The sequence below is a fragment of the Alosa pseudoharengus genome, unplaced genomic scaffold (genome assembly GCF_046254945.1).
Source record: "Alosa pseudoharengus isolate Yale_2024_CS ecotype anadromous, Long Island Sound unplaced genomic scaffold, YU_APseudo_1.1 YU_APseudo_1.1_scf_4, whole genome shotgun sequence".
Lineage (NCBI taxonomy): Eukaryota > Metazoa > Chordata > Actinopteri > Clupeiformes > Clupeidae > Alosa > Alosa pseudoharengus.
Genome location: NW_027468774.1, coordinates 3,756,131 through 3,767,644, shown reverse-complemented (window position 1 = coordinate 3,767,644; position 11,514 = coordinate 3,756,131). Strand labels below are relative to the sequence as shown.

The window sequence follows — 11,514 nt, the reverse complement described above, 5'->3', positions numbered from 1 at the left end:
TGCCGATCTAGTTGGGGTCAGTGAAGTTGAGTCAAGCTGGATGTTAATCTGTTGGGGAATAGCTGTTTTAGCTGGAAACACCAAAAACTCTGTTTTTGAGAGATTAAGCTGAAGGTGCCGATGTGTGTGAGGTGAGCTCCTCTGCTCGTCCCATAGTGTGCTTCATGGCAGAGACCTTTCCTGTATGTTTCTTGTGTGGCCTTGCCTGCTGAGACACAGACAGCCTATACACAGAGCTACCACTTCCTCTGGAGATCACAGTGACAACAGAGGAAACCAACTCCACTACACAAAGAAGGCCACAGAAGACACACGGGTAGGAGCAGAGAGAGAGACTGTGTGTGTGTGTGTGTGTGTGTGTGTGTGTGTGTGTGTGTGTGCATGTATGGGTGCAAATAGTCTACATATCAAACACTATGCCATTATTCCGACAGGTGTGGACTGGCTCCCTGAGGACCTCCTAAACAGCCACACACTAATAAAGATTTGGTCTAAACTGGTCTAAAAACGCGTCCTTCCTTCCCACTCGGAGTGTTTGAAGGTAAAACAACCACGTCTTTCCTAGCCCTGACACTCAGAGTGCTTGAAGGTTAAAAAAACACGTTTTTCCTAGCCCTGACCCTCAGAGTGCTTGAAGGTAAGGGGCATTGTCACTAACAGTGTTGAAAATTTTCCAAAAACAGAATCTGTAGAATCTTGTAGAATCTGAATGTGAGGGAAAAACGTAAAGATACAAACAGCTGTGGGAGAAATGTTTAGACTCAAATTGCATGTGTTGAATATTACATTGTGTACAATAATGTATAGTTTACATAGCCTACAACATATTAAGTTGCTCCTACATCTTCGCTCCGACACTGAATATCTTGTTTGCCCAATAATAAATATTTTAACACGCATATATCCTACTTTATCGTAATGTGTTGATTCACTAGTGCAACCGGGTCCGTGTAGACACTAATTATATTAACAATAGTGGCAGGTTCTAACACACCTGGCTCCACCGGAAACAAAGAAGCCGTACATGCAAAGACCCTATAGAGTTGTGAAAGGCTGTGTGGTAAACATTCTTAACAAACAGGCAAGAAAGCCATTCATGGAGAGTGCAAACAGGCAAAAAAGCCATTCATGGAGAGTGCAACTTACATTAGTGGAACACTTAATAAATACTAAAAAAGAGCTAACACATTGCCGCATTGCACAAGCAAACAGTCATGTGAAGACCAGCTATTAGCCCATCATCCCCATGCATCAAGCTTAGAAGTAGAAGTTTACAAATATAAAGTTATAAAGTTTGGGGGCAGCCGTGGTCTACTGGTTAGCGCTTCGGACTTGTAACCGGAGGGTTGCCGGTTCAAACCCCGCCCAGCAGGCACGGCTGAAGTGCCCTTGAGCAGGCAGCTCACTGCGCCGGGATTAGTGTGTGTTTCACCTCACTGTGTGTTCACTGTGTGCTGAGTGTGTTTCACTAATTCACGGATTGGGATAAATGCAGAGACCAAATTTCCCTCACGGGATCAAAAGAGTATTTATACTTATACTTACTACTTATATATACACACAACAGTCACAAGGTGTCAACTGTACTTATCAAGTGATGCACATAAACTGTATTCAGACCGTGACTGAGGCAAGCAGAGTCATGTTAAGACCAGGTTTATTAGTCCGTCATCCACATGCAACAAACAAAGCAAAGTTGGCAAAGGCCATTTAACAACAATCACAAGAAGTACCCATCGTCACCCATCAGTTGACTCACATAAACCCTAGACAATGATCTGCAGACTACTTCTTTAAACCCTAGACAATGATCTGCAGCCTACTTTTCAGAAAAGACAGATATGAGAAATGAGTTTTGTGTGGGTGGCCTACCCTATTGATCACAGAGACTCACCTTTATAAGGTGCTGGGCTGTGTAGAAACCAGCCGGACCTCCTCCCACAATGCAAACCTTTGTGTTCGGGTCAGAGGCTGTGGACAGCCCACGCAGTGCTGTGTGAACAAGATAGAGACATCAAGATACAGTCAGGGATTGTGCAACTGTTGATTCACTTTCAAGCAGCCATTACAGCACCCAAATACCTGTCAAATTTAGTGACAGTCAACACTATAATAAGGCCACCTAGCACATGAAATCACTAACAGAATGTTTTACAAGAATACATTTCTGAGTGTGCATTGCAACCTTACATTTAGCCTACATGAAAACAGGTAGCATACTGTCATTGTAATAATAATGTAGCCTACTTACCATAGCCGGCGTTTTTCGGCGATGTCCGTGCTGATTTAACGATGTAAAGCAATGATTTGTGGACTATTTGCCTCATTTTAGGACTGGTTTTAATACTCGATACTGAAACACAGGGCGAAAATGACATGACTGCTTGCTGGCCAACAAGTAGCTTGTGCACAAACAGATTATATAATGCAGGCAGGAATTAGGCTTTTCATTCACTACTGTATGGATTCTTTGTTTCGTGCAAATCACCTCAACATTGTGAAAGAATGGTGGAGCTATAACGTTAAACGTTGCTATATTTTCACAAGTAAGGCATAGCCTCATAGCATTCAATTAATTAGCACTTTCCTAAATATCCCCATAGGAGGTGAAACGGCCATACTGACTTAAATGACTTAACACAAAGATTGTTAAGGCGGAGCAAAACATTTTCCAACACTAACAGTAACTAACTTACTGTAACGTTAAGCTTTTAAGGTCTTGTCAAAACTTTGGCAGTAACATGAGCAACATACTGAGTTCTTATAAGCCGATTTCAAAATGAGAAATAAGCCTTAGTTTGACAAGAAACTTACAAAGATAACAGACGAGTTCACATTATTAATTTGAAGAACAAGAGCATAACTTTACGATGAATAAAACGTCAAACATCCAAGGGAGATTCAAATGTACATCTGTGTGAGTGCGTCGGCCTCAATATTCCGTCTTAAAACGAGTTTCCGCCACAAAGGTTCCGCAAACAAACGATTTCGTGTCTCACCAAAGAGGGCTCATACCTCTCTCTCTCACACACACACACACACAAACTCAAACAAGTACAGGCCTACACTGTCTCATGGACATTTTATGTCAAAAATCAAGGTCATTTTGACAACTAGCCACAGACCTAGGGGTAGAAAATTAGAAAGTGTCCTATTGGCTGACCTTCAATAACTTTGCTTGTGTAAAGATCTGGTTATGCCCTTTTTTAAATTCATTGTTTTTATTATCAAACAAAGCATTACAATGATATGAAAACAGCACTATAACATCAATACCAGCCCACGCCTTCCTCAGATATATCTCACAGTGGATCATGTCATGGCTAAAGAGAAAACAAAAACAAGCATGATGAACAGGAAATGAATAAACAAACAAATAATAGTCATCTTGAAGACAAAGCATGTGATGTATCTCATATGGCTTGCAAGCAAGTCCCCGACTGTCCTTGCACTTCTTATTTGTATTGAAATTTTCAATGAAATTGTAGCATTATGACTCATTGCTGTAGGCCTGTTCCGTACATCATAATAATGTTTGGAAAGTAGACAACCTTTTCTTTAAAAGGAAGTTTATGTGGAGGTAACCACCTCTGCACAATTTCTTTGTGACCGTAAACTGATGATTCACAGATTTACTCTAGTAAATCTGTGAATCATCATTAAACAACAACAGACTTGTTTGTAAGAGAATATCAGTTTCTTATAACTCTGATGGTATTTATGCATTTTCTTTTTCACCCCTGTCCCCCAAACAAGTCGCCCACAGGTCTGCTGGAGCCAAGTTATTAACTGTTAAGAACTACAGTATGACTGTTGTAGCTGATAGTCAGTGTTGGGAGTAATGCGTTACAAAAGTAATGTAATTACTGTAATATATTGCTGTTTGTGGTAACGCGGTAATGTAAGGCATTACAAAAAAAAAAATTGGGTAATATTTACTCGGTACAAACTTCAGTAACGCGCGTTACAATGCAGTTTAACCCAAAATTAAGCGCTTGTTTTGTTTTGATACATATTCGCAAACACCACGCGAGAACAGAGGAGAAAAAATCTGCGCAAAATAGTAGAACGTTCTCCTGATACTGGTTGAATATGACTGTGGCTGCAGCAGACTCGCAGGCGGACTCTATTTGCTGGATGGACATAAGCCTACGCTCATTATTTTCAGCTTGTCAGAGACAAGGCTATGAAGAACATAATAGTTAGTGCACTTTGTGTGCGAAACCGAAAGATCTCTCAGCTCGCGAAATAGCACAAGTAAATTAATGAAACATCTAAAGTAGTGCCACGCTAATCTTTTTGATTCTTGATAAAACACAAACTATGCTGTTGTGCATGTCAGCTTTGTGCTGTGAACTTGAATTGAAGAGAATAAAGGGATAGAAATGCCGAAAAAGATTGTGTAGCCTGGCAGTGCCACCGCTCCCACCACGCGCATCACGCACTTTGCGTTGGGCACCAAAGGACAGAGGGGGCACCCAAATGTAACCAATGAATAGTAGCTTTACTGCAAACTGCGTTTCACTCTTCATCAATAACGTTTACAATGTCAAAATGCACTAACACGATGTTACATGCAAGTTTGATACCTTTTGGGTTCTCTCAATCACCACGTAGTACTAGAATTGGTGGGTCTTCAATCATTCGTTTTCCAAGCATTTAGGCTACATGAAGCACATGATATGCTGAGTCGACTGAAACGCATTCCATTCAGATAGCTAGGTGGATACCAGGCTCATAATTCACTTGTATTCACAAAACGAAATGTGAAGCAACATGTCATTGCATACTTCCATTTCCAAAGCAATGAAGGTTGCTTAAAACAACTTAACATTGTGCATATTATTGTTAATATTGTGCTATCAATGTAACTCAAACATATAAGGCTTGTAAACAAGAGCTGGCAAAAGGGCATTATGACAACGTAAAGATCAATGCTCTTAAAGTGACAGTGCACCATTTATAAGTAAAACAGCATTTCTTCAGAAATTACACAGTAATGGTCTGTAAATAATATGCCTTTTATTTTACTTTAGGTGTTTGAGTTATCATTTAAATGTCACTCACTCAAAGCCACTCACTTAGGGCACCGAAATGGCCAGCAGGCCACCATCTTGACATGTCTTTATTAAAGGAACCGTATGTAAAAAATGTATTTCAATTAATCATAAAATTGCCCTGATATGTCACTAGACATTAAGAAATCATGTTCATTTCAAATACTTATATCACTGACAACAGTAGTCTGGCCAGGATATTGTCATTTAAAAAGTGAAGTTGCAGCCCTCAACTGATGTTGAGCTAAAAGCCCTGAGTTGATGTTGTCATGTTGTGTTTTGGCCTAATGCGCCACCCTCCACCTATCTACTAATCTAAGTCAGTAGTGTTTCGTCATCCGGTTGCCAACTCTGCCAGTCAGAGGGGAGGGGAAGGGGATACACCGCTCTACGGTAATTTGAAAGTGATTGTAGTACCCGTTTTGGCCACAATCTTACATACGGTTCCTTTAAGCTTTGATTTACAATATAGTAGGCTCTCTATTGATTTTAATGAGTAGGCCTAGGCCTTAAAGTTACAGTATTTCTATCACAATTTACCAGACTTTGACCTTTTGTCGGTTTTTAACAAAATTCTGACTATGATTGTTCCTTGTATTGCATTATGAGCACTGTGCCTATTGCATTCTACTGTTGCCTTAAGCCTAGCTCAGTCATTATGCTATACCACATCTCCCTCCATTGGAAGAGCAAGCTGCATTGAGCGTAATAAACTGCATTTAGAATGGCAAATCCATATTTCTAGATATTTTGGTGAAAGTAACTTAAAAGTAATGCAATAGTAGTGTAATGCCTTACAATTCAGAGACAGTAATATTATAATGTAACAAATTACTTTGAAATGACAGTAATAAGTAATGCATAGTAGATTACGATTTTGAAGTAACTTGCCCAACACTGCTGATAGTCTAGGTAACTGAGAGATTGTCTGGGTAAATTTTATTTATAAGATCATTGAGACAAAGTACACACTTCACAACACAGCACAACACAGTAATGTTAACGCAGCAGTAACAGGCATCTTAGAGACAGGATGAGACACACTGTGACCTATGAAATTCTGTTTTTTTTTTCCGTTTTGGAAAAAGATGTGAAAAGCCCTGAGTTTACTTTCTTTTCAAAAAGTGCAATGAGGATGTGGTGAGAGGCAAAGGTGCAGACATTTGCTGACCTAAACCTGATGTAAACATCAAAGACAAAAAGTGCATAGCATTACATGCACCTGCACAGCATTTCCCTCGCAGTATACAAGCCACAAATGTACATGTAAGACTACACCTAATGTGTAGGCCATACATTTACATACAACATACATACACATACATACAGCTTCAATTTTTTTACATCATATTAGATCAGGAAGGTTTGTCAGTTAAATTTCCTCACAATGCGCTTGGATAACTACAGCTCTGGAAAAAATTAAGAGACCACTGCACATTTTTCTGATGTCATCCTACGGTTGCTGAGTGACATTCCAATGAGTTGCAGTGGTCTCTTAATTTGGAATATAACTGTCAACTCATTCAAATGTCACTCAGCAACTGTAGGATGACATCAAAAAATGTGCAGTGGTCTCTTAATGGAGTACACTGCTGGCTTCTCAATGTGCAGTGGTCTCTAAATGGAGTACACTGCTGGCTTCTCAATGTGCAGTGGTCTCTTAATGGAGTACACTGCTGGCTTCTCAATGTGCAGTGGTCTCTTAATGGAGTACACTGCTGGCTTCTCAATGACGTCTGTGTTGTGAGGACCGGTGCTGGGATGAAGGGTAAGGAGGGTGGGAGTGGTGATGGAGATGATGCTGAGTAAGAAGATGATCATGATTATGATGAAGATGGTGATTCTGACTTTGATGAGGAGGAGGAGGATGATGGTGATGATGATGATTCGGAGGAGGAAGAGGAGGTGGAAGACGACGCTGATGATTTTGATGAAGGGCTTTGTGTTGACTACTTTCATGGGGATCATATTTGCCTTTTTTCTAAGGAAAGAGATGACTGGTTTCACTTACTCTGATCAATTCATTTCAAGAGAGTTTCAAACGAATTTCATTTCAGTTGGTTTCAAGTCAAAGCCTTCCCACCCCCACCAATAGTTGCAGCACTAAGTTCAGTCCTGAGATTAGCCTATAGACTTCACCGTTGGCATCTTTTCATTGGTTTGCCCTTTCTGAACAGCACTGTCGTCTCTAAGAATGGCCATTGCAAAACACATTGTGCTGCTAAACTTAGTCAATTGGATTCATTAAACTTGATTTAGCAAGAGTCAGAAGTGTAGCAAAGTGAGCTCTTTCACAATGAGATTCAGATTGGGGTAAAATGTTCTGTAAAACTTCAGCCTGGTTCTAGGACCCAAAAGCTTAAGCTTTCTTTTGTTCGAGAGCCCTGAAAACAGTCCTTTGTGTTACAGCATTTTTCTTAATGCTACAAGAAGCACAAACACATGGCTGAAATCTAAACATCCTGTGCCCTCTGCTCTGTTCTCTGAAGAACATCATTCACACACACACGCACACACGCACACACAGACACACAGACACACACACACACACACACACACAAATCTGCTTCCAACATCTGTGGTCTCTCACTGAGCGGCCATTCCCCTTTCTCTTCCTGTCTGTGTGGCTGTTCCCATTTTTATCCCAAGATGCACTTTCCCCCTTTCTCAGGACCTACCAGCAAACACCTCCATATCAGGGCCCCAGCAAAGATGAGGAACATGGCGGCACACACCACCCCACTCAGGCCAAGGAACAGTCGCTGCAGCTGATTGCCAGATGGCCTGGTGCAAAGCTCTTCAGGGTCGCGCTCTGCAGTGGAGAACGTGAACAAAACAGGATGAGAATAATGTCCAATGGCAGTGACCCAATCCAGATAGCGCACAAGGCTGCCCCGGATCAGGGCCTTATCTGGTGCGGATGTGGCATATGCTGCACTGCACCCGATATCCACAGTAGATTTCAACAGTCAGGCCACGGGTGAGGATTGCTGTATGTGTGCCAGTGTGCTTATTTGCAGATCAGGTTTTGCAGAGACTTCCTGAGTTGGCCTACATTCATTCTGCTCTACCTGTGCATACCTGTAATATCCTCCTTGGCCTTCATATATAAAATGGTTTGTTAGACAAATAATAACAGCTATAATAATAACAACTAATATTTTTCAAGTGTCATCTACTAAATGTGGCAAAACGTCTAGAAAACTATGAATTCCCTTGTAGTGTTCTGAAACTGAGCTATACACCAGCAAATAGAGAACGTCTTGTGCAGTTTTATGGCATAAAGTTTGTCCAGCCTTTACACAGAGAGGTGTAATATACACACTGAATGCTTATCTAACGTAAAAGATGACTCTAAACAGCTGATGCCAAACCAGTGAGAAAAGGCATACTAGCTACAGAAATGTGTCTAGTTGTCGAGTAGTAGTATTAGTAATACACTATGACGATGATGACAAAGTTGTTGTCATCAAATGAAGGACATAAAAACACTTTCTGGCAGAGCGCTTATAGGCCTCAGTAAACATGACTTCTTAGTTCAAAGTGCTGTCCAGAGAGGAAATAGCTGGGATCTACCATGATGAAATGTGAATGACACAAAACGAAACACAGAACAGTGAAATGCAGTAAACGAAACACAGAACAGCTGTACACATTGGCTCGAATTCAAACAAACCTCAGAGACTAAGCTGCAGCTGCAAGCACACATGCACATTACAGTTATGTATTCATTTAGCAGAGGCGTTTAGCAAAATATTAATACTACATCTTAATACTACATCAATCAGTACTATTACCAGAGGATGAGAGTGCAGGAGTTTGTAAGTACTTATCAAAGTCTAGTGGAAGGATGACACATGATTTTGCAGAGGCTTATTTTGGTCAAAGGGGAAGTTTAACAAGACTGTAAGCTATATTTATATAAGACCGAGCATGTTACAGTCACTCTGAATAATTCAGCAGAGCCTCACCCCGAACTATGATGAGCGTGTAGTTGCTGTCCAGACTACTTGTTTCCACTTCGTTCTCATCGAAGGTGACCCAACTGCAGTAGTAGCCATTGGTGTCCTCCACCTTCAGCAAAGACAGCTGGAAGGTGAACTCACAGCAGTCGCTGGATTTCTGAGTGACCGAGATTCTGCCTTCGAAGTCCCGATGTACTGTCTGAGTCTTGTCGACCATAAGCTGGTAGAACACTACTTCATTTCCCCTGAAATACCGCTTCAGAGACAGTCCATGCAGCCCTCGACCAGGCTGAGGATGGACAGTGGTGGAACAGGAGATCTCTGCAGAGGCGTTGAGCTGCATGAGGGTGATGACCTTCGGCCTTTCAAACACCTTTAAAGATGGGCCTGGAGGAGAAACAAACAGTGTTTGAGGTGTTTTTTTAGGCCTACATTGATTAAGCCTTGAATGGAGATTTCCATTGAAGAAAATCGTTCAGTGTAGGACTAGGCTTAATCCATGTGTGCGAAACTGACCCTATGTGTCACCTAAAAGTCTGTATACTTACAACAAATGTTTTAAGGACCAGAGAAAATTGAGGCAGAGAGGGTTAATGCGATCAAGGATCTTTGATTGAGGTGTACGTGGTCTATTACTTGTGGCTGTATGTCTAAAACGGACATCCTGAATGCAGGGCCGGTTCTCCATATACGCACACTACGCTTGCATAGGGCCCCCTCCCCGTCTCCCTAAACGCACACTACGCAAGTTGCGTACGGCCCCTCAAGTAAACGAAGGCCCCCTCCCCCTTCTCCCTAAACGCACACTACGCAAGTTGCGTACGGCCCCTCAAGTAAATGAAGGACCCCTCCACCGTCTCCTCTTTAGTCAAGCTAGTGACAGCCGAATTACGATTCAGGGCATGAAAAACAGAAGAAAGTTCATGGGAACAGCAGTCGGGTAAACTTTAGGCCAACCAAAGAGGAAAGTGATCTGTCAGTCATTCCCAGTCACGGTACTTAGCAAAGTTGTGAAATATAATCGCATGTTTTTTCCTTGCATCAAAGCAAACAGCCCAGACCCTAAAACTGGGCATTTATAGCTGTGAAGGTCCTTAATGGGAAAAAACACTATATTTGGTAATGACCGTAGACATCCAAAATGGGGTGGGATGATTGTATTGGGAGCACTGAGGTGTCAGATAATACATATAAAAAAATGGTTACATTTTGGCCCTCAGAGTTCAGGAGTGCCCCTTTGCCTAAAGGACCCCATGCAGGGATGGATTACTGCACGGGCCTACCGGGCCCAGGCCCAGGGGCCTAAGGGGTCAGGGAGCCCTGAAGCCCAAGCCTTTGCATGGAATCATTGCCTCAATATCAACAAATCAGGATGTAGGCTATGAATCTGATTGAATTTAGTATTGGCCATCCCCAAAATGCACCAGAATACAGGAAATCCCATCAAACAAGTTAAAAATGTCCTGGGGGAGGACCCCCAACCCCCCCCCCCCCTCCAACATATACGACAATAAGTGGGGGGCCCTTAATACATCTGGGCCCAGGGGCCCGAAAGTTCATAATCCGCGCATGGCCCCATGGAGGTCTGAACCGCCACTGCCTGAATGAAAGAGTTGCCAAGTAAAATTAGTCAAAATTTGTCATTACCATGGGCTATATTTACTTATGTATCAGAGAGACCCCGTCCCTATAGGGTCCAGTCATCTGCTGAGGACCCGCTGCACTTGCTGCACTGTTGATAGTTACACCCATGCATGCATGCATTCATTTCCGTACAGACTGTGTACCAGCATCAGATGGTACACTGTGTACCAGCAATCAGCTGGGAAGACCAATTATGTCAGCACCAAATGAGACTGTCAAAACCAGTGCCTTCATGGATCTAAGGTGGCCTTCATGACCTACAAATATATCCAGAACAGAAATTCTCAAGTAAAACATCAATGTTGTGCTGTCGCTGGAGGACTTTAACCTGCTCCTGCATTCTCTAATGTGAAGTACAGCAGGTGCAGTTAAGCAGGCATATTTTCACTACTGATGTGTAACCTCATTACAAAGATGTTTAAATGGGAGTTATATATCAGCCAAGCAGTGCATTTACTGCAGCCCTGGCAAATTATCTGGCAAAAATGATTATTATTATTATTAAAAATGTGATCAAATGTGAAGATTAACGAAGGACCATTACAGCAGACGCGATCAAAGGGCTCAGCACAACCACCATATCCAGCAGCATAGAGGCGAAGGCACCTCCACAGATCAGCTGATTTCCCTACTCACCGTTTGAAGCCGCCACCGTGAAGGTGCCGAGGAGCGCCAAGGCGCTGAGGAGTTGCCCAGACATCCTGCCCTGTGTCTTTGTGTGCAGACTGTGCAGTGATGCTGCCTTTCTCACAGGCTTACAACGCAAAGATCAGGATGTCAGCAGCCTTTGAAAGAGAACAGGAAGTGTTGTTGCTGTATATGCTCTGCTCTGCTTATGCCGTGCGTTG

At 42.2% G+C, this 11,514-nt stretch overlaps 2 protein-coding genes across 2 annotated transcripts in view; both read right to left on the bottom strand.

The window, feature by feature from the left end:
* Positions 1-2,973, bottom strand: part of fdxr (ferredoxin reductase) — a 51,191-nt gene extending 48,218 nt beyond the window's left edge. The window contains exons 1-3 of the mRNA XM_076266957.1: positions 2,815-2,973; positions 2,252-2,353; positions 1,895-1,992 (exon numbers count right to left, since the gene is read on the bottom strand). Coding sequence (XP_076123072.1) covers positions 1,895-1,992; positions 2,252-2,327 — 174 coding nt within the window. The 5' untranslated portion in view covers positions 2,328-2,353; positions 2,815-2,973. The remainder of the gene's footprint in view (positions 1-1,894; positions 1,993-2,251; positions 2,354-2,814) is intronic.
* Positions 2,974-5,979: 3,006 nt separating this feature from the next.
* LOC143103149 (uncharacterized) lies at positions 5,980-11,441 on the bottom strand. Its single transcript, XM_076266950.1, has 4 exons — positions 11,303-11,441; positions 9,029-9,409; positions 7,736-7,869; positions 5,980-7,038 (listed from the first exon to the last, which is right to left on the bottom strand). Exons 1-4 carry the CDS (start codon positions 11,364-11,366, stop codon positions 6,784-6,786), a joined length of 834 nt encoding a protein of 277 aa, XP_076123065.1. The 5' UTR covers positions 11,367-11,441; the 3' UTR covers positions 5,980-6,783.
* Between the last annotated feature and the right edge of the window lie 73 nt (positions 11,442-11,514).